Below are 24,112 nucleotides of genomic sequence, written 5' to 3' on the forward strand. Positions count from 1 at the left end.
TAATTAGTATAAAGTAAAAACATATGTCAGGAGAACAATGTTACATATGCTATAGAGTCTTGGGTGGCTCATAGAACGGGCGGAAAAAATATAGCTGCGTTCTCTGGCACATATGAATGCATCCTACCTTCCCATGATGCTGATAGCTGCAGCTTATAATGCAGATATACACTGTATGGACAAAAGTATTGGGACACACCCCTTATGTTTCATTCAGTCCCATTGCCACAGGTGTATAAAATCCAGCACCTCGCCATGCAGTTGCCTTTACAAAAATTTGTGAAAGAACGGATCGTTCCAAAGAGCTCACTGAATTCCAGCGTGGTCCTGTAATAGGACGCCACCGTTGTAACAAGTCAGTTTCTGAAATTTCTTCTGATATTCTACAATCAACAATGAGTAGAATTATTGCAAAGTGGAAGCTTTCAGGAACCACAGCATCTCAGCCACGAAGTGTCAGACCACAAAGTTACAGAGTGGTGTTGTCGGGTGCTGAAGACGTATAGTGCATAAAATTTGACAACGATCTGCTGACTCAATAATTGCAGAGATCCAAACCTTCTCCGGCATGAACATCAGCATAAAAAACTGTGTCCAGCAGCTTCATGGCCAAGAACGAGGCCAAGCATCGGATGAAGTGGTGTAAAGCACGCCACTGGAGTGTGGAGAAGTGGAAACTAGTTCTGTGGAGTGAGGAATCACGCTTCTCTATCTGACTGTCTGATAGATGAGTCTGGGTTTGGCAAATGCCAGGAGAATGTTACCTGCCTGACTGTAAAGAATGAAAAATGCTATGTGGTCCATAAGCAAGGCCCATAAATACATGGTTGGTTGGTTGATTGGGGGAGTTTGGTGTGGAAAAACTTGACTGGTCGCACAGAGTCCTGACCTCAACTCCATCCAACACCTTTGTAATTAACCAAAACAGAGATTGCAAGCCCGGCCCTCTCCTCCAACATCAGTGTCTGACCTCACAAATACTCCTCTGGATGAATGGGAAAAAATTCCCACAGACACAATCCAAAATCTTGCAGGAAGTCTTCCCAGAAAGGTGGAAGCTGTTTTAGCTGCAAAGGGGGGACCAACTCCATATTAATGCCTGTAGATGTAATGTGTAGGTGTCTCAATACTTTCGTTCATATAATGTATCTGCTACCAAAACCATGAGTTATATGATATCTGACTTGTCATGTACATGCTCATGTGGTTTAAAGGAAATTGACGAAGCCTCCAGCATCATCCACATTCTTATTCAAATCTTGCATTTGGGCTGTATTGCAGTGAACGGGCCGCATGTGCAGTGGGAACTCCCTTTTGTGGGCATAGGCTCCAATTCCCTTCTGCGTATGCACCGCGCACCATCTACATTCAATGTAGGAGGCTTTAACGGGGCAAAAGATGTGAACCATGATTACCCTGAAACATAGATGTGGACTGATGCATGCGCAGAAGGGAATTGAGGCCCTTCTGCGGTTCACTGCAGTACGGCCCAGGCGTGAGATTTGGAAAAGAGTGTGGGTGACGCAGGAGGTGTCAACCATGTCAATCAAGGAAAGATGGGTTGGGTTAGCCCTGACATTTCTGAGCTGAGAATACACCCAGCAGACACTTCAGACCACATTTACATATGGTGAAAACATTTTAAAACGTATTATTATACTGGGGACAAACAGGCATGCATTAAGAAGGGTTTTTACATGACCTAGTGTAACGTCTATGGCCGAGGGCCGTCGTTCAGACTTACCCTCTGACGGCCCCAGGCCATGGATATCTGCGTACTCGGCGACATCTTCCTCCAGGGAGACGCCGGCACTCACTTCCGGGTTCTCTGACTGTTTCCCGCAGGGTGCATGCGCCCGCGCGTACACGGCCTTAAAGGGCCCGAACGCGTCCAGCTGTCATCATTCAATAATTAGCCCAAATGGCTGCTGGACTATAAAAAGGGCTCTGTCCACTTGATCCATGTTTTGTACCTAGTTGGCTAGCTGCTACCCCGCTACGCGGTACGGCCCAGTGGGTCCACAGCCCGCGCCGTGACACCTAGATTGCGGTGGGATCACTTTAGGGGGGTAAAAATTGACAAGTTTAACCCCTTCCCGCTCCTTGACGTACTATTACGTCATGGCAGCTGTATCGTTCGCGCTCCATGCCGTAATAGTACGTCTCGGGAGTAACGGCCGTTTCGGCCGTCCTCCCGACACATACAGGAGCTGTGACACTGCTGTCTTGTTCAGCAGCTGTCACAGCTCCTACAGCGGGGACCGATCGCTGTGTCCCCGCTGATTAACCCCTTAAAAGCCGCGTTCTATAGAGATCGCGGCTTTTTAGGGGTTAAGCTGCCATCGCCGGCCTGCTACGCGATAGCGGCCGGCGATGGTGACTATGGCAACCGGACACCAAACAATGGCGTCCGGCTATGCCATAGACGGAAGCCTAGTGGGTCCTGACAACGTCAGGACCCACTATGCTTGCTGTCAGTGAGTAGCTGACAGTTCTAATACACTGCACTACGCATGTAGTGCAGTGTATTAGAATAGCGATCAGAGCCTCCTGCCCTCATGTCCCCTAGTGGGACAAAGTAATAAAGTAAAAAAAAAGTTACAAAAAGATGTGTAAAAATAAGAAAATAAAAGTTTTAAAAGTAATAAAAGTAAAAGTCCCACTTTTTCCCTTATCAGGCCTTTATTATTAATAAAAATATATAAACAAACAAATAAACTATACATAATTGGTATCGCCGCGTCCGTAACGGCCTGAGCTACAAAATTATTTTGTTATTTATCCCGCACGGTGAACGCCGTAAAAAAAAATATTAATAAACCGTACCACAATCACAATTGTTTGGTCACTTCACCTCCCAAAAAATGGAATAAAAAGAGATCAAAAAGTCGCATGTACCTAAAAATGGTACTGATGGAAAATACAGTTCGTTACGCAAAAAAAAAGTCCTCGCACGCCTTTATTGATTGAAAAATAAAAACGTTCTGGCTCTTAGAATAAGGTAACACAAAAAGTGAATGATTGTTTACAAAACGTATTTTATTGTGCAAACGCCATAAGACATAAAAAAAAACTATAAACATCTGGTATCGCCGTGATCGTATCGCCCCGCAGAATAAAGTGAATATGTCATTTATAGCGCACGGTGAACGCTGTAAAAAAAAAAGTATACAAAAACAATAGTAGAATTGCTGTTTATTAGTCACCACGCCACCTAAAAATGGAATAAAAACTGATCAAAAAGCCGCATGCACCCCAAGAAAACTACAATGGATTCCTCAAGGGGTCTAGTTTCCAAATTGGGGTCACTTTTGGGGGGTTTCCAATGTTTTGGCACCACAAGACCTCTTCAAACCGGACATGGTGCCTAATAAAAAAGAGGGCTCAAAATCCACTAGGTGCTCCTTTGCTTCGGAGGCCGGTGCTTCAGTCCATTACCGCCCGAGGGCCACATGTGGGATATTTCTCTAAACTGCAGAATCTGGGCAATAAGTATTGAGTTGCGTTTCTCTGATAAATCCTTTTGTGTTATAAAAAAAATGGTATAAAAAGAGTAAATTTCACCTCTACTTTGCTCTAAATTTCTGTGAAACACCTAAAGGGTTCATAAACTTTCTAAATGCTGTTGTGAATACTTTGAGGGGTCTAGTTTCTAAAATGGGGTGTTTGATAGGGGTTTCTAATATATGGGCCCCTCAAAGCAACTTCAGAAATGAACTGGAACCTAAAAAAATAAATAAATGAGGCAATACTTTGCTTCTTACATTATACTGATAATGAGCCGTGCCCACTCCGAGATGACCCCAGTTTTGACCGTTTGTATAAACGGAGACCCCTATTAGACCGTTCCAGTGCCCGGTTTTCCCAAGCATACACCCCCGAGAAGTGTTTTTCTATTGATGAGTCCCTGGTACATTTTAAAGGGAGGGTTCAATTCCGCCAGTACCTGCCAGGTAAGAGGGCAAGGTATGGCGTGAAGATGTATGAGCTGTGCGAGAGTGCATCAGGGTATACCTACAGGTTTAGGATATATGAAGGAAAGGCCACCCCCAAACCAGACTGCATCCTGGACTACAATAGGTACATGGGAGGGATGGACTTGTCAAATCAAGTCCTGAAGCCCTACAGCGCCATGCGGTGTGGTATAAGAAGCTGGCCGGGCACATCATACAGATAGCTTTGTACAATGCGTATGTGCTACGTCGATGTGCAGGCCAGAGGGGAACTTTCCTGGAATTTCAAGATCTAATCTTTAGGGACCAGGAAGGGGGGGCACCCAGTACTTCTGGAAGCGAGGCCACACGCATCGTACCAGGGCAACACTTTCCAGGAGAAGGTCCCCAAACCGGTGGAAAGGGAAAGAGTCAAAAGAGGTGCAGAGTCTGCTATAAGAGGGGGATAAGGAAGAACACAATATACCAATGTGACACGTGTCCCGAAAAACCAGGGCTCTGTATAAAAGATTGTTTTAAAATGTATCATACATCCCTTGATTTTTAATTTACCCTGATGCACTCCGCACAGCTTACCCCCCTCATCTTTCCCTTCTGAGCCCTGCCGTATGCCCAGGCAGCTGATAACAGCCACATGTAGGGTATTGTCGTACCCAGGAGAACCCACATTACAATTTAAGGGGTGTATATCTCCGGTGGCGCATGCTGGGCACACTATATTGGACACTGAAATGGCATATACATATATAAAATTGCAAATCTCACACTGCACCATCTGCTGCGCATTATCTTTTACACAGTACCTGTGGGGTCAAAATGCTCACTACACCTCTAGATGAATGTCTTAAGGGGTGTAGTTTTTAAAATGGGGTCACTTCTCGGGGGTTTCAACTGTACTGGTACCTCAGGGGCTTCTGCACACATGACTTAGCACCAGAAAAGCTCCAGTAGGCCAAATGGTGGTCCTTTCCTTCTGAGCCCTCCCATGGGCCCAAAGGGCAGTTTATCACCACAAATGGGGTATTGCCGCACTAAGGACAAATTGGGCAACAAAATGGGGTATGTTGTTCCTTGTGAAAATAAGAAATTTTGATCAAAAATGACATCTTATTGGAAAAAATATCATTTTTTTCATTTCACAGCCAAATTCAAATAGGTGCTGTGAAAAAACTGTGCGGTCAAAATGATAACAAAAACCATAAATGAATTCCTTGAGGGGTGTAGTTTCCAAAATGGGGTCACTTCTGGTGGGTTTCCATTGCTTTGATACCTCTGGGGCTCTGCAAATGCAACATGGCACCCGAAAACCAATCCAGCAAAATCTGGACTCCAACAAACACATAGCGCTCCTTTCCGTCTGAGCCCTCCCATGGGCCCAAACGGCAGTTTATCACCACAAATGGGGTATTGCCGCACTAAGGACAAATTGGGCAACAAAATGGGGTATGTTGTTCCCTGTGAAAATAAGAAATTTTGATCAAAAATGACATCTTATTGGAAAAAATATAATTTTTTTCATTTCACAGCCCAATTCAAATAGGTGCTGTGAAAAACCTGTGCGGTCAAAATGATAACAAAAACCATAAATGAATTCCTTGAGGGGTGTAGTTTCCAAAATGGGGTCACTTCGGGTGGGTTTCCATTGCTTTGATACCTCTGGGGCTCTGCAAATGCGACATGGCACCCGAAAACCAATCCAGCAAAATCTGGACTCCAACAAACACATAGCGCTCCTTTCCTTCTGAGCCCTCCCATGGGCCCAAACGGCAGTTTATCACCACAAATGGGGTATTGCCGCACTAAGGACAAATTGGGCAACAAAATGGGGTATGTTGTTCCCTGTGAAAATAAGAAAATTTGATCAAAAATGACATTTTATTGGAAAAAATATCATTTTTTTCATTTCACAGCCCAATTCAAATAGGTGCTGTGAAAAAACTGTGCGGTCAAAATGATAACAAAAACCATAAATGAATTCCTTGAGGGGTGTAATTTCCAAAATGGGGTCACTTCTGGTGGGTTTCCATTGTTTTGATACCTCAACGCCTCTTCAAACCTGGCATGCTGCCTAAAATATATTCTAATAAAAAAGAGGCCTCAAAATGCACTAGGTGCTTCTTTGCTTCTAGGGCTTGTGTTTTAGTCCACGAGCGCAGTAGGGCCACATGTGGGACATTTCTAAAAACTGCAGAATCTGGACAATACATATTTAGTAGTGTTTCTCTGGTAAAACCTTCTCTGTTACAAAAAAAAAATTGAATAAAATTGAAATTCAGCAGAAAAAATGAAATTTGCAAATTTCATTTCCACTTTGCTTTAATTCCTGTGAAATGCCTGAAGGGTTAAAAAACTTTCTATATGCTGTTTTGAATACTTTGAGGGGTCTAGTTTTTAAAATGGGGTGTTTTATGGGGGTTTCTAATACATAGGCCCCTCAAATCCACTTCAGAACTGAACTGGCACCTTCAAAAAAAGGCTTTTGAAATTTTCTTAAGAATATGAGAAATTGCTGTTTATGTTCTAAACCTTGTAACGTCCAAGAAAAATAAAATAATGTTCAAAAAACGATGCCAATCTAAAGTAGACATATGGGAAATGTGAACTAGTAACTATTTTGGGTGGTATAACCGTCTGTTTTTCAAGCAGATGCATTTAAATTCTGAAAAATGCTATTTTTTGTAAATTTTCTCTAAATTTTGCAATTTTTCACAAATAAAGACTGAATATATCGACCAAATTTTACCACGAACATGAAGCCCAAAGTGTCACGAGAAAACAATCTCAGAATCGCTTGGATAGGTTTAAGCATTCCGACGTTATTACCACATAAAGTGAAATATGTCAGATTTGAAAAATGGGCTCTGAGCCTTAAGGCCCAAACTAGGCTGCGTCCTTAAGGGGTTAATGGATTGACCCAGACATTAAAGTTTTAAAGGGGGTTTTTGCTGCGATTTGGACAACTTGTGGCTAAAAAATAAACAAAACCAGCACGCATGAATACAGTATTTAAAAATAATAAATTACACATCTATAGAAATTTCCTATTGATATATCTGTAAATAATATTCTGTTTTACGACCCTAATTAGCTAATTATTAAATAATTAATGCACCTTTACCTGGAAGATTTTTCCTTGAGACCACTTCTGCTTAGGGAAGGAGATCGCCCTGAAGGAAGGTCTTGTTTATCATCAACTGGAGATGGAACATTTCTACTGAAGAAAAACAGGAATATGTGGACTTCAGTGTCCTGGGGCGAAACGTGACTGGACAGAATTTTTTTTTAACGTTTAAAGCCTGGCCTTGAGACAGAGAATAAATGGATGAGCAACAGCGTCCATAGGTACAAAGGTGTACTATACTCTACATAGACATAAAAAGTACATATGATTGTAAATCATGTATTTACCAGCAACCCAAGGAGCCATTTTTAATAACCAAATGTCGGGGGTTGAGCCATCGGGTTGATATTAGATGTGGCTTCGGATTAATAAGAGGTGGTAAGTCTAACATAGTTTCCAGTACCATCAGTCGACTGAGGACAAGTTGGAAAAGCAGAACGGAGGTGTCTGAGGTGTAGGTTGAGGCAGGCAACGATCGTTCACAAATGGCAGAAAGGTTGAATCAGGGCAGACACCATTCAGGCATTGGTAAAATATTAGGCAGAGAAAAGGGAGGAGGTCTAAAAAAAGGAGGATCAGTAATGTAACAGAAAACAGATAACTTTTCAAGTCCCACAAAATGTAGCGAACCTTATTGCTCAGGCACCAGATTAATGCACATGAATGAATTGGTCAACAAACTAGGAATCCCTGCTCTGGCCCTTTAAATCTAGTTTGCAAGAAGGCTTGAACCATCCATAAACAAAATAAGGCAGAGTGCAGATGCCAGGATATGATAGCGAACACCACCACAAGTCAAACAGATATACATTATATTATTGTCCCAGTCATTTGGCAAGTCATGTTTGAGGCCCCATGCACACGACCGTAAAAAAACTCAGTTTTTGCGGACCGCAATTCCATTGAACGTGGACACCTTTCCATATCGCTACGGATGAGTGTCCGTTCCGCAGAACTGTGCCGGGAATTATGGAGCATGTCCGTTCTTGGTCCGCAATTGTGGCACGGACTCCTCCATAGAAGTCTATGGCGGAAGCCAAAATTGCGGATGGCTACGGAGGTGCGTCTGCAAATACGGATACCCATCCGCAAATACAGAAGTGTTGCTAAGCGACACAAAGGGGATTTCCTATCAACCAGACCTCTTTATTTTGCGGATCCGTATATACGGATGCACTACGGACCGTAGTTGCGGATACCATTCAGCAGAAATGAGACCTTAGGCCCAATGCACACGACCGTGCCCGCAATCACGGCCAGCAATTGCCGCCGACTGACAGCCGCATTTTCGGGCCGTGCTCCCATACAAAGTATGGGAGCACGGCCTGCAAAATGCAAAAGAACGGACATGTTCCATAATTCCCGAAACATTTCCACGGCACGGACACCCATCCGTAGTGCTACGGAAAGGTGTTCGCGGTCAATGAAAGTGAATGGGTCCGTTTTTGCGGACCGCAATCGCGGTCCGCAAAAACGGAGGTTTTTTACGGTCGTGTGCATGGGGCCTTAGTGTTGGCCTGGAGAAAGATGTGTTTCAATCATACTGTAATCTGGACAACCAGGGCTGGCCTTAGATTAGCAGGTTCCGTTAAATCCTATTCATGTTCCCCTTATCAGTGGTGTAACTATAGAGGTCGAGGTTACGGCCGGGACCTATATTCCAGGGAGCCCACAGGCCTCTGCCACATCAGGGGGGTATGAGAAGATTAATACATATATCTCATGAGTACCCCTAGAGATATTGCATAGTCCCCACTGGGTTACACAGTTCAAAAACCTAGGTTCTAGAGGACACAGACTTCAGACCTATAACACCGTATAATAACGTGAAAGGAGGAGTGTAGGGTAAGGAATATCACATACACTCCTTTTTCTCTAGAAGCGCTCCTGCTGAGTGAGGAAGAAGATCGTCCATTATTTGGCTCTGGCTTTTCTTCTACTTGAGGTGGTGATGGTGTAGGCCTGTAAATATAATGGACTGCATGTAAGTACCGGATAAAGCTATTATAAACACAATATAAAATGTGTATTAGAGAATGTAACCACATTGATGGACTTGTTAACACTGTGTGTAAGGGCTCATGCACATTGCTGAGCGCGGCGCCCATGCAGCTGCGTATGGCCCCTTCAAACAGATGACTGGCGGGGGTGCCGAGAGTCGGACCCCTACCGACCTAATAGTGATGGCCTATCCTAAAAAAGAGGCCATCAATTTTAAAATCCCAAATAAGACTAGATTACATAGGTACATAGTATGTATGGTTGGAAAAAGCCACAAGTCTATCAAGTTCAAGGTCCGCTCTACTATTAGCCCAATGTGCCGTTTGGCTAATAGCAGCTAGCAAAAAATGTAGCAGAGAAACAGAGAATACAGTCAACAAAGGATCTGATTAGGCGCAGGGGGTGATTAGATGTAAAACTACTCATCTTCTCAGAAGACCCCTCTAAATTTGACAATTAGGGATCACATATCTTTTCTATTGGTAAGGGAGTGATAACATAAAGAAAAGTTCCTGGGGTCATTGTACACGGGGATAGATGACAATAAAAGGCTGTAATCTTTCTTTCTGCTATCACTTGCATTTTCTGACGTAAACTTCTATTTGAAACTATTTAAGAATAAATAAGGAAAACTCACAGTTCAGGAAATTTTGTGTTTACTAAGATAACTGCTCGGTTCTGGTTCAGCATCTGCTTACTGAGTTCTTCTAAAGATGGTAACTTTGCCCCCGGTTTTAGCTAAAAGGAAAAAAATTATCTTGTTACTGCATAGTCTTAAAAAAATGAAAATATTTTGGCATATACAAGGCTATCCTATCAGCGCTGTTCTTCCCGTCGGATCTGTTGGAATTTGCCGACAAACACAGACTAACTAAAGTTATATAAGATCCAACATACTAGCTGGTGGCAGCGTGCTCAACATTTTTTAATAAACAGCATTTCTTACAAAGATTTGGTCACAAAACCACAGCAACATGGACCATGCCATATGTAAACCAGTCCAGTACAAGGTTATGAGTACATGGAGATCTATAGACCTAGAGTGAATGAGCTATATTACAAACAGTCACCACTTGAAGAATAACTGATAGAAAAAGGGGAGCAGGATCTCCTCTTCTCCGTATGTACTGTGTATGGGAGACATCATAGCAGCTAGTCTCTTCCCACTCTGGTACTGTGGATAGGTGATAATTGACGTTTCTGGCACAACACCTTTAAGCTCATTTCAACAAAAAAATATTAAGATTAAGGAAAACTCCAGTAGAAAAACAGAGGTTTCCATCATTCATTATGGAGTTTAAATTATTTTTTTTAGATGCGGTTTACAAAATAGCAAGGAAAATATGTTCTGGTTGTTGCTTAGAAACATTGTTGACAACAGACTGACATACTTCTGTGGAGATACAGCTTACAGAACTAGCGTAGCACGCGAGATACGCCATTTCTGTAACTGCCATTCGCTTCTATCGCTGTTTTTGCCATTTTCGACCATGTAATCAGAAAGTGGCCGGGAGGCAGCGGGAAAGGTGTGGGTCTCAGAGGTGGGACCCGCATTTATCTGACAATCGTGGCATATCCTGTGGATTTGGTGCCATGTATAAAAGTGTCAGGTTGGCTTGCGCTGTGTTCCCTCCCGCGAGAATACACACAGACTGAGAGAGCGCTCTCTGCAGAACCACCAGTCTGTGTGTGTTCTCGTGGGAAGGAACAAAGCGCAAGCCGCCCTGACACTGTCCGTAGCTGATTGGACAGTGTCAGAGCGATGACGTCACGCCCCCTTGCCATTCAGTTAGATAGAAATACCCCATTGACAGTTATGGGGCTTATTTACATATCGGGCACCAAATATAACGGCACCGATATGTAAATAACCGAGGAAGTTAGAAAAATTATTTCAAGTGAGACAGTGTTTGTGAAGCCCTGCCTATTACATGCTGCACATGTACGGGCAGGTGAAAGGTTCTCTTTAAGTGGCAAAAAATACTCCAATTTTTGTGCACATCTATGTTGCGCAAAAATGTGCTACTTTTTTTCACTTTTACGCTGCTATTGCCACTTTTAAATAAAAGGTCAGGGCTTCGCGGGGTGCAGCCCAACACATTTACTATAATTCATGGGTAGATTTAAGTTGGCTGCACCAGACAGCCCAAGATGCGAAAAAATTTATTAAAAAGGCATGTGGCATCTTACTCCAGTATTAGTAAATCTGGGCCATGGTGCCAAAAGGTGGACATGCACGTAAAAAAACAGAAATACCATATTATGAGAATATCAACTTTTCACATACCCGACCATGGTCATAAAAACCATCCTTTATAAGGTTACTGTGGGACAAGTGTCCTTTCTGATTGTATTTTAGGGAGAGGTTGTTATCCAACATCTTGTTTTCAGCTAATTCACTAAAATTGTTTCTACGACTCGTTGAAAGATTCATTTCCTGAAGAATTTCATAAGCCCTAAAAAGACAAAAGATCATTGTACATGTATTCTATCAAGTAAAATGAACTGAACATAAGACATAATATGATGACTTGTAACGGAACGAGGGAATGGGAAAACTGTCTCTTCCCTCCGATGCTTAGCTTCTCTCTTTGGTGCTCATAGATAACGTGTAGAGATGAAAGACTTGATCAACCCAATTCAAGATTTATGGTCCACAATTCATAACAAAGAGCGAATAGATTTTTCGACATTTTCGGCTGGCGAAGCAAAGCAAAAACGTAGCAAATTTAATTGTCTTTTGTGGAAAAAAGTAGGACGACGCTTCGTGTGATACGTTTCTATTGTTTTCTTAGCCACATAGGGAAGCTGCTGACCCGGTAAAATATAAAATACCGTACCCCTTCTTCAGATCAAAAGACAGTGATACAAAAATGTTTACAGCACTGGTATATACACCCGCAAAAAAAATAACGCCAAATACAAAATAGTGGACGGGGTTAATTATAAATATTCACGGATACATTTAAAATGTAATCAACATATTGTTAGAAATACAAGATAACCAATATATGGACATAAAATACAAATATATAGAAACACAATATTATTAATAATATTTATAAATATTGATAAAATGAAAAGAATAGAGTAATACAATAAAACACTTTCTACTAATTTATAATTATTACTTGAATCCGAAACTCGTTATTCTTGTGAGACTATTATTAAAGGAACCTTGAGAGTTTGTCTACTGGAAACAGACAGCGGCAACAAACAATTCATTTTGTTGCTTTTTGTTTTTATTGTAATCTATTGGCTCAGTAACTGGTTGATTTGGCAAATCAGTGAATTCGCTAATTGGCAGATCTTTCACTTACTTTTAATATTTAAATGGATTTATGCTATAAAAATGTCCTACATTAATTCAACACATTCTAATTCAGCCTCAGCACCAATTGCAGAAAGGTGGGGGAGGGAGGACGTCTCGTCCAAGTAATCTAGCAAAGCACTTATTTGTAGAAGTGAGCCAATATCTGATTTGGAGGTATGGCCAATTTGCAAAGTGTGGGAAGGGGTTCACCCTCCCTGTGTCAAGTTGTACAACAGCCCTCCCCAGGGGTAGACTATTTGTTTGTACTGTCTCTTTAAATATGTGTATGCATGTTTGACCACTTTATTTCACTGGGGAAGAGCTGCTTCTATCATGTACATATTGTAAATGTTTTATTTTGTGTAATGTACCATTTTGTCTGTTGAATTATGCTGAAATGTTAAGAGACTGCGCCTCTCAATTGGAGAAGTGTTTACACCCTTGTGCTCGTGTACTAGTTCCGGATCATTGGGTTTGCTCCAACTTGTCATCATTTCCGTGACTTAAAAAGCCTTCCCGCTTGGCTTACAAATCCACCCACCCAGAGAATACAATGGGACAAATGGTTCACCTATATATAAAATCGGTTTGCCCAATGTAACAGGTGAACCACGAATCAGGCAGATTGATTGGATCCTCCTTTGTATTTACATAGGTGAAGTCTTGCTTACCCCAGTCTGTAGAGTTCACCTGCAGTCATTTCATCATTTGCGAATACTGCAATAGCCCAGCATGCATTTCTCCTAACTTCATCATGATTGGAACTGAGAAGTTTCACAAGATGGACCAGTCCATCTGTATTCCTAAACTAAATAAAGTAAAAATTAATATGATAAGTAATCAACACAGTCATAGGGTTATTCCAATCTAGGACATTTATATATATTCACGGGATATGCCATAAATGTCTGATAGATGTGAGTCTCAGCTCTGAAACCTGCACCTAATTCCAGAACGGGGGTCCCCCAGCCCCCATCCCGTTTAGTGGCTGCCAGATCCAGGCAGAGAATCAATGTAAAGGTGGCTATTGTTACAGAAACAGACGAGAAAGCGCCAAAGCTGGAACCCGCATCTATCAGACATTTATGTCATATCCTGCGAATATGCCATAAATGTCTTAGATTGGAATAACATGTTAAACCGGATCGGTCATCTGAATATGCCGCTCTATGTAAGGGTAGCCGGACACACAACCCAGACACAGACCCCGGAAGTTCCATGCTTGTCATAGAGCATTTCGGGTGAGTTTCGGTCCCCCGTTCTCCTTATCGCTGGGGGTCCCAGCGGTTGGACCCCCAGCGATCACACATGTATCCCCTATCCTGTGGATAGGGGATACAAGTGTTTTGTGGGAAAACCCCTTTAATATCTACAGATTAAATGTGTCAGCTTATAGTGTATATTATATAGAATTAACACAAACGGCATGGTCCCTGATCGCAGGTAGTGACACATGAACGCTGAGTGATTGAGTTATAGCGCCGGTAATCTGCCGAGGAAGCGGCTTTAATGCCTTGAAATCCTTTCCTATACTGTAAGTGCCTGTGAATCATCTCATTTGACAGGTGCTTTACCTTCTCATAAAAACTTGATTTTATATAAAAACCTTTTATTTATTGAATAGAAAATAGCTGATTTTTCTATGCAAATATTTTCACGTGCAGTGTTGTAAGAGTCCACGCGCAGTGATTTTATTGTGGTTTTGCAATGTTTTTGTAAAAACTGCCATAACACAACCGCAATGTGTGGCTTCACCCTAAATATGGGTACTGTGGTAGTATTAGGGTCTATTGACACAGTATGGTCAAATTGCAATATATTGCTGCGATTACCATAAAATCGTCACAAACCGCTGCACTTTACTGTGATTTTGCAGTAATGGCGAATATAAACCGCAATTTGATAGCAGCGGATGAAGAGACCCTTAAGCAGCATTCATATGTGCGGTTTTTGCAACTTTTTTTTTCAGTTGTTTGCTGTGTTTTTTTGTAAAAATGACAAGAAGAAACGTTTCCCTGACATTTTTGTACAAAAAAAAAAAAAATGCATCAAGAAAAAAGTCTTACAGAGAGTGCGCAATGTCACGTGACTTCTGTAGGAAATTGGACCAGAGAGCATTTATACCCTATCCACAGGATAGGTGATAAATGTATGATTGCTCACCACTGGGACCCAAAACGATCAATAGAACACGGGTTCCGACCCCGGGTACTCCACACTGAACAATTGCGGTGAGGAGGATTTTGAATGGAGCAGCGGTCGCGCAGGTGCGATGTTGCTCCATTCAATGCTGTGGGGCCGACGTCTGAATAGACATTGAATGGAGCGGCCGCGTACATGAAAAAAATTACTTTAAAAACTGTAAGGGGAGCCCACATAACACAAGACGACTTCCATGAGGGTCTGGGACATGGGAGTGGAATGAGACCTCTCTGCCTTACTTCTGTCTAAATAATAGGGAATAAATAGAATTTGCAAAGCCTCTTACCTCAGTTCTTGCTTCAGCATCACATCCCAAGGCAGCCAGTGTAAGTATAGCTTTCCTGAGCGCTAAGTTACTGGTTGACCGCAATGTAGCCACAAGGGCTTGCATAACACCGTGACTTTGCATAGCAAGCCGGAGGGATTCTTGATCAGCCATGTTGATGAAAACTGTGCACGCATTGGCAATCACTCCTTCTTTCTGATCCGTCAAAAGATTGATCAGGGCATCGATTCCGTCAGCTTCTATCAATGCACTGATTTGAAGAAAAAACATTAAAATTAACTATTAGTTACTATTGTTTATACCATACTGGAAGGAGTAAGGGCTTTTTTTTATACTACAATTGACCTTTATTTATTAATATTTTATGAAGGGAATTGTAGGAACATTCATTGGTACCCACTCATTATGACTAATGTTAATTTTGTCATCTGTTTCAATCAGTTCAATTTTTTATGTGGTGAATGACACAGCACCATGCTTTGCTTGTTTCAATGTGTTTCCCCTGCCACAAAGCACATCACAAAACCGTGGTGATGCGCAGTAAAGCTATGTGAGAACGGTGCAGCGCACTACCGCAGCATGGCCGCTGTGTAGCACTCTTACAAAATTTTCATTTAAATCAACTGGTTGTCAGTGTAATAAACGAACCTGCTGGGTCCTCCAGAGCAAGAAACCTCCCCATTAAAGAGGACCTCCAGCGGGAAATACAACTTTCCATGATTGCTACCTCCACCATATTTTCTATCCAGCTCTGGGCTTCTTTTAAGTACTTTATATTGTAGCCACTTCCCTGCAGTCCAGCCTCCTGCCTGCTTCTGATCAAACACCATCCTGAATCTTACATTTCCCCCTACTTTCTCTTCCTCTGTGCTATGCTATTTATCCCATGATTCCTCAGCACAGGATCAAATGCGCCGCAGCGCAGATAAAGTCAGTACCATCTTTGCTTGACTGAGTAATTTTCTTGCTTTTAATATTCTCCTAAATAAGATAGGGGGCTGAACTGTGATCTCCATTATAACTGTGTGACAGGCGCCTTTCTACTCATCAGCACTAACTGTAATAGGTGTCTCCCCCTGTGGAGCCTGTGTGGAACAGTCTATTCAATTTCATCATACAGGAAGTTCTGGTGCCTGTGTGAGTGACACATTCAGGGACACACCGTCCATGAGGCGAGATGAGCATCACCACTGAAACCACCTGCTGCCACCCCCTCCTGCACTAATTGTACATGCGTAAAGTACAATTATATGCATAAGCGCTGAATGGCCGGGCACGTTCCGTGTCCGACCATTCAGCAGCTTACAATGGCGCTGAGTGGCAGGGCAGAATGACTTTCCCCCGCCAATCAGCGCCTTTCTATGACACGCGTCGGTTCCGTTGTTGAAAGGCGCTGATTGGCGGGGCAAGTCATTCTTCCCTGCCAATCAGTGTCCTTCAACGACGCTAGCGGCATGATGACGTCATCGCACCACTACCGTTATTGGATGGCGCTGATTGGGGCGTAAGTCATTCTGCCCTGCCAATCAGCACCTTTTAACTATGCAAGCGGTGCGATGACATCATCGTGTCGCTTGCATCGTTCAGCCCCACCAGACCTGCTCAGAAGAGAGCAGGCCTGCATTGACACAGGACGGCGCGGGAACGGGATCATGTAAAATTTATTTTTTCTTTAAAAAGTGTGCGTCACATTATCTACAGGAGGGGAGGGCTATATGTTGGGCACAATCTATAGAGGGGGCTATATGTAGGGAACTATATACAGGCGGACTATGTGAGGCACTATATACAGGGGGCTATATGTGGGGAATTCTAAACAGGGGGGCTATATGTGAGGCACTATATCAGCGGGGCTATATGTAGGGAACTATCTACAGTGGGGTGCTATATGTAGGGAAATATATACAGGACAGCTATGTGAGGCACTATTTACAGGGGGGGCTATATGTGGGGCATTATATACAGGGGGCTATATGTGAGGCACTATATAATGGGGGGCTATATATGAGGCACTATATACAGGGGGGCTATATGTGAGGCACTATGTTCGGTGGGGCTATAGGTGGGGAACTATATACAGGGGAGGCTATATGTAGGGGACTATCTACAGGGGGCTATATGTAGGGCACTATACGCAGGGGCTATATGTAGGGCACTATCTACAGGGATAGCTATATGTGGGGCACTATCTACAGGGGATCTATATAGAGCACTATCTACAGGGGATCTATGGGGGGCACTATCTACAGGGGGCTCTAGGGGACACTATCTACAGGGAGAACTGTGTGTGTGGGACAAAGTGTATGGTCCTATTATAATCAGGGACAGTGTATGGTGCTATTATAATTAGATGTGCTGTATATGGCACTATTATATTTATATTTAAGTCGTAGTGTGTGCCATCATCTGAATTTTATTTTTGTTTATAGGTGTAGAAATGTCTAAAAAGTGAGAAGCTGAAGACATTTGATCAGAAAACTGCAGAAATGGGTCGTGCCCGGGAGAAGTCATCATAGAGGTCTGAACCGGATGGAGAAGAAAAGAGCAACTAGAATCTAAAATAGTCACCGGTGAGTCACTTAATGTAAAAGCTTATTCTGCCTCTAATCAGTAATGTAGTCACTGTATGATCTGCAGCGAGAGGATACTTGGTATGATTTATTTTTTTGTGAAACAGCAACTCCCAGCATATCCTTACCATTATTCGGACCGTGCTGGGAGCTGTAGTTTTACGCCGTACAAACCTATACGGCAGGGGTTGCACTAAATTGAGTTGTATTTTCTGTATTTGTGTTGGTGTTGTATTTATATTCTGAGCTTGGTTCTGATGCTGTATATATGTACTGAGCTTAGTTCTGTTGCTGTATATATGTACTGAGCTTTGTTCTGGTGCTGTATATATGTACTGAGCTTGGTTCTGGGGCTGTATATATTTACTGAGCTTAGTTCTGGTGTTGTATATATGTACTGAGCTTTGTTCTGGTGTTGTATATATGTACTGAGCTTGGTACTGGTGCTGTATATATGTACTGATCTTGGTTCTGGTGTTGTATATATGTACTTAGCTTGGTTCTGCTGTTGTATATATGTACTGAGCTTGGTTCTGATGCCGTATATATGTACTGAGCTTTGTTCTGGTGCTGTATATATGTACTGAGCTTTGTTCTGGTGTTGTATATATGTACTAAGCTTGGTTCTGGTATTGTATATATATACTGAGCTTGGTTCTAATGCTGTATATATGTACTGAGCTTGGTTCTGGTGTTGTATATATGTAATGAGCGTGGCTCTGGTGTTTTATATATACTGAGCTTTGTTCTGATGCTGTATAGATGTACTGAGCTTTGTTCTGGTGTTGTATATATGTAATGAGCATGGTTCTGGTGTTGTATATATGTATTTGCTCGGTTCTTGTGCTGTATATATGTATTGAGCTTAGTTCTGGAGCTGTATATATGTATGAGCTTGGTTCTGGAGCTGTAATTATATAGAATATATTTATAATAACAAAATTGCAGGGCAGATAGAATTGTTTTCAATTCATCGCATATTTAATGGGAGCCTGTCAGGTAATTTTAACCCCTTGAACCTCCACCAATCTGTAACACATGACCTGACAATATTTCCAAACATTCCCCTGTATATTTTTTTCAGATGCAGCAAAATCTATAAAATCAACTTTTAAAATGACACACACTATATGCTAATTGCTCATTAAAGGGTCATGGGGCGGTGAAGTATCTTTCCATGTTTGATTGACATCCCTCTAGCTGTTATACATCACTACCAGTCTCCTCCAACTTTCTCGGATGCGCCATTGCCTTGTACTACTTGGGCATGCACCGTGCAGCAAGGTGTATTCTGCCCGGCTGCACCGCGCATGCCAGTACAAGTCAACGGCGCATCTGCAAGAGTTGGAGGAGGCTGCTAGTGATGTAGAAGAGCCAGGGGCTGATGTCAATCAAAATCTGGGGGGCGCCATTTCAATTTCCGCCTCAGACAGCAGAAAATCTAGAATCGGCCCTGACAGGATTACCCCATTAACTCAAGTAAAAAAAAGCGTGTCACCGAAGTCTGATTCATACTATTGCTCTGCAATACCCCCAGTGTGATATTTAGTGATAGAAGCAACAAGAAAAAGAACAGGTGAGAGACTGACACATGGAGTGCCTTAATTGAACACATAGCAAACTTAAGTTTGGTTGGAGTTTCCCTTAAAGTAGTTGTTCCAGTATTAATTTGTTATTGCAATATAATTCATCATTAAAAAATAATTAATTTGTAATTTACTGTATGTTACAAAAATGTTCCAGTTGCAAGATATTCCCTTTACTTCATTATAATGGCGCCCCCTGCTGTTAATCTGTATAGTAATGTGCAGGTCCTCGCACTGAGCTCAATGAGAGAGCTACTATAGCACAAATTGCTGAAAAAGTTACTGCTGGCTATGTTAGAAGGCGTCAGAACATACAATGCATCGCAGCTTGCCGTGTTTGGGGCTGCATAGCCGCAAACCGGTCAGAGTGTCCATTCTGGACCCTGTCTACCCCCGAAAGTACCTACAATGGGCGCGTGAGCATCAGAACTGGACCATGGAGCAATGGAAGTAGGTGGCCCGGTCTAAAGAATCACATTTTCATTTACATCATGTGGATGGCTGGGTGCGTGTGCGTTGTGTACTTGGGCAAAAGATGGCACCATCCTGCACTATGGGAAGAAGACAAGTCGGCGGGGGCAGTGTAGGCAATGTTCTGCCGCATTTTCGGATATGTATGGGAGCACGGACCGTTAAAAGTAAAAGATAGGACATGTCCTATATTTTTCGGTAGACTTCTAAGGCCCGGACACCTTCCCGTATATAAAAAGGAAGGTGTCCGTGGACAATAGAATTGAATGGGTCCGTAATTGCGGTCCGCAATTACGGACGATTTTTACAGTTGTGTCCATAGGGTCTAAGAAAGCTAAAACTGCTGATAGATTCATTTTAAGGGGTTAAAAATATACCAGACTATAAATAACCCATAGAGGATAACTTAATAAATACATCATTCTAATGGTGTGTTCACACGCTAAAGTAAAAACGGCTGTAATATACGGAGCGGTTTTCAAGGGAAAACAGCCTCTGATTTTCAGCTGTTTTTAAAGGCATCAAACGTCTTTTGATGCGCTTTTTGGAGCCGTTTTTGGAGCTGTTTTCCTATTGACACAATGAAAAACGGCTCCAAAAACAACTGAAGAAGTGACATGCACTTCTTTTTACAGGGCGTTTCTTTACGTGCCGTTTTTTCAAACAGCTGCGTAAAAAAACGCCCTGTCTGAACGAAACGTAGTTTTTCCTATTGAAATCAATGGGTAGATTTTTGTAGGCATTCAGCTTCCGTTTATTCAGGTGTTTTTCGAGGCCTTTACGCACGAAAAAACGCCTAAAATCACATAGTGTGAACATACCCTAAAACTTAGAACACAGTCAAACAGAAATGAGACTGCTGTTACTATATGTGGATATAAATGGAAGTGACACGTCCCATTGTCTGATTTCCACTTCATTCTGAGTGGATGCGGCTCTGAGTTTAAAGGACAAGGAAATTAGAAAGACAAAAGCTTTTACCCAAAGTCTTCCTGCATGGTGTGTTCTCTTCATTGCATGTACAAAATATGGGGGGGCATTATACTGGAAGATGGGGGGTATTATATGGTATGGGGGGCATTATACTGTATGGGGCAGCTATGGGTGGCAATATACTGTTGGGGCAGCTATGGGGGGCATTATACTGTGGGGGCAGTTATGGGGGCATTATACTGTGTGGGGGCAGTTATGGGGCATTATACTGTGGGGGCAGCTATGGGGAGCATTACACTGTGGAGGCATTCATGGGGTCTGTTGGGCATAGGCATGCGCAGGGGTCTGGTGGTGTTGGGGAGGGGTAGGGGGGCCCAAGCTAAATTCTTGCACCAGGGCCCATGAGCCTTTAGCTACGCCCCTGGGCTAGGTCGACTATATTTTACAGCGCCTAGTCGAAGCCCTGCACATGTGTTCCGTCTGATGGTAGCCGAGCTCCTGCTCTTACAGCCGTGATAGAAGGAACCTCGAATGCCAGCCGTTAGCTCCCTCTGTAAGCTCATCGAGCTCCAAAAAAGTTATATTTACTTTGGAGATTTAAGGCCATTAACCATTTTGGAGACAGTCCAGGGACATCGTTTTAATTCGGATTTTGATATTTTTTTAAATTTGTTGAATATAAAAGGGGTATTCCAGCAGATAAATGTTAGATTGCTGGAGGTCTGACCAACGATAACTTTACCAGCATGACATTGGTGAGAAGATTGTATGGAACGGCGGTCGAGCATGCCTGCTGCCTCTGCACACACTTCCACTTACGGAAACTCTTCTCAGCACATTACTGCTAGCAGGGGTCGGGAGATTGGGGTACCCCATTTTTGCCATCAATGGTGGACCCCCATCGACCTTACATTTCTCACTTATCCGGTGGGCTGGTGATAAATGTTATCCACTGGAATACCCCTTTACTTTACTATTATCAACATATAATGAATTAGGGCGCCTGTACACTATCCAGCCAAACCACGGTAGTTTCTATTAAAACCGTGTGCTTCATCTGTACAGGCCGTGTGCCCGAAAATTGCATTGAAAAACCACAGCATTTGAGTAAAACATGTTTGGCAGCCTTAAAGGGGGATTAAAATATCTCTGTATATAGAGAATGCCCATGCAACAACCTCTCCTGTCTATTATTAGCTGCAAAAAATAATCCACAAGTTACCCATTAAGATGCAAATTTGGCTCAGCTGAAATTTGATCCTTGGGAAGTGATGGTGCTCTATGACAGTTCCCGTAGACTTTAGACTGTTGACGGATCCTCAGAAATCAACCGGATTGACCAACAGAAATCGAATGCCTATAGTGAGCTTTAGGTAACACATGCCTACATATTATACATACTCCTTATGAATACTATGGATTTAGGAATCTACACCGTACACTAAAAGCATGTTCAGCCGCAGTTCTTTTTCTAGTGACCTCATTAATTGGAAAGTCATATATAGTCGTATATTTGTGTATTTTTGGAAAAAATATAAATGATGTTTGAAGTACTTAAAAATGCAAATGACCCGAGGGATTGTAAAAAAAGGATAAATGATGACTGTGGAAGGAAACACTCCAGTTATTACCCTGCACTAACCGTCTGACCTCAGACTTCAGAAGAAGATTTATCAAAGTAAACAAGACCTTGTATATTAATCTTAGATCGTTTATAGTAGCAACAGCTTGGCCTATAAATGCTTCATTATATGGGAAATAGAGTTGCCTTCTTCACCTCTGGAGCTCACTTTAGGAATAGTAGTCATAACAATACCACTAAACCTTCATTCATTTCATCTGGAACAACGTATCTCACATTTATAGAAACTTCTTACTATTTCACTTTTATTTTCTTAATGTTTCTAAAGAGTAGAGTCAGGGGGAGTAAACCAGCTGCACCGGCCATCAAAACAAGTCTATTTTATTTTAATTTCTTGTGAAAATGAAGGAAATCTGTTGTTCGATTTTCATAGCCATTTCAGTTTAAGGAAAATCAGACTTTTTTAGTTTTCATCTATGGGAGAGATTGTCAACTATTTGCAGCTTGCGAGACACTTTAACATACAAAGATCCACAAAAAATCGTGAAAAAACCTATTACAGATGAGACTAGACTTGAGCGACACAGGAACTCCCGCGAGACACAGTATAACCGAGTTATTACCGCGACTCAATGTTTCACTGCAGAAAAAAGTTGCACAACAATCACAAGAATCCCAACATGGTCCTGTGACATAGTACACAATAGTATCCAAAGTTGCCAACCACTGGAGAGCAACATACAGGGTTCCCAAGAGCCACATGTGGCACCTGATCCAGGGGTTGTAACATTGGTTCATTGGGATGATCTTAGCATAAATAGGAAGGAAACCCTTTATTGCAGTCAATCAAGGAATGGTTGTAAAATGTGTCAATGTGAATATAGAATTTACAAAACGTATACAATATAGAGTATGATCTATATAGCAAAGTACAAATTTCATTGTGCAGTGATAGCAGAGCTTGGGGAGATGTCTACGTCTAGCTTGACCTGCTGGTCATCAGTCCCAGATATGAATATTTTGGTTGGAGAAAAGAGTAAATCCAGAAACCTGCAACCCGGAGTAATATTTAAAGATAATTAAGATTATTGCAACACTAAATTCTATATAATCCAAGTAACTAACAGTTGTATTTAAATGGGTTTCCAAAAAGTTACATTGATGCAAGTCTTTTTTTTATTACTATTCGTAGTGCTGGAAAATCCAACACATCCCACGTATAAATGTTTTCTCCAGCTACTCAACAAGTGTGTCTTATACAGGGAGAATATCAGATATTTCCAAGACACAGGATTATCCAAGCAGTGCCTGAGAAGTTTAAAGGGGTTGTTCACTTTCAGCAAATTGATGTTATATTTTTGTATAATTAAAAGTTATACAAGTTTCCAATATACTTTTTGTAATAATTTCTCAGATTTTTCAAGATCTCTGCTTGTTGTTATTCAGTAGGAAGATTTATTGTTTATTTCCAGTGGATAAAATTCTGTCTACGGTCTTGTGAAGGACATACAGATGCACGGGTCATTACAAGATCCCAGCACCTGTGTGTCCATCACATGACCTTGGACAGAATTTTATCCACTGAAAGTAAACAATGAATCTTGCTACTGAATGACAACAAGCAGAGATATTGAAAACCATGAGGAATTAATACAGAAAGTATATAGGAAACTTTTGATTACTCAAAAAAATAAACATTAATTTGCTGAAACCGGACAATCCCATTATAGAGGCTCTGTCACCAGATTATAAGTGCCCTATCTCCTACATAATCTGATTGGCGCTGTAATGTAGATAACAGTGTTTTGTTTTTTTGAAAAACGATCATTTTTGAGCAAGTTATGAGCAATTTTAGATTTATGCAAATTTGTTTCTTAATGACCAACTGGGTGTGTTTTTCCTTTTTACCAACTGGCCGTTGTACAGAGGAGTGTATGACGCTGACCAATCAGTGACCAATCAGCATCATACACTTCTCATTGTTCCAGCCCATTGTTACAGTGTGATTGTGCAGTGAAAGAAGCTGGGCAGGAACAATGAGAAGTGTATGACGCTGATTGGTCACTGATTGGTCACTGATTGGTCAGCGTCATA

General features: G+C 41.9%; 1 protein-coding gene across 3 annotated transcripts in view; it reads right to left on the bottom strand.

Annotated features, from left to right (window-relative positions):
* ARMC3 (armadillo repeat containing 3) overlaps positions 1-24,112 on the bottom strand; it is a 103,313-nt gene that overhangs the window by 17,687 nt on the left and 61,514 nt on the right. For 2 of the 3 annotated variants that reach the window (XR_012847770.1, XM_075827558.1), the window contains exons 11-16: positions 14,877-15,126; positions 13,060-13,196; positions 11,363-11,531; positions 9,713-9,813; positions 8,938-9,036; positions 7,072-7,167 (exon numbers count right to left, since the gene is read on the bottom strand). Coding sequence is in view for 2 of the 3 variants with exons in the window: in XM_075827558.1 (XP_075683673.1) it covers positions 7,072-7,167; positions 8,938-9,036; positions 9,713-9,813; positions 11,363-11,531; positions 13,060-13,196; positions 14,877-15,126 (852 nt within the window). In the remaining variant the exon portion in view is untranslated. The remainder of the gene's footprint in view (positions 1-7,071; positions 7,168-8,937; positions 9,037-9,712; positions 9,814-11,362; positions 11,532-13,059; positions 13,197-14,876; positions 15,127-24,112) is intronic. The other variant, XM_075827559.1, reaches the window with a different exon arrangement.

Source organism: Rhinoderma darwinii, chromosome 5 (genome assembly GCF_050947455.1).
Source record: "Rhinoderma darwinii isolate aRhiDar2 chromosome 5, aRhiDar2.hap1, whole genome shotgun sequence".
NCBI classification, from domain to species: Eukaryota; Metazoa; Chordata; class Amphibia; order Anura; family Rhinodermatidae; genus Rhinoderma; species Rhinoderma darwinii.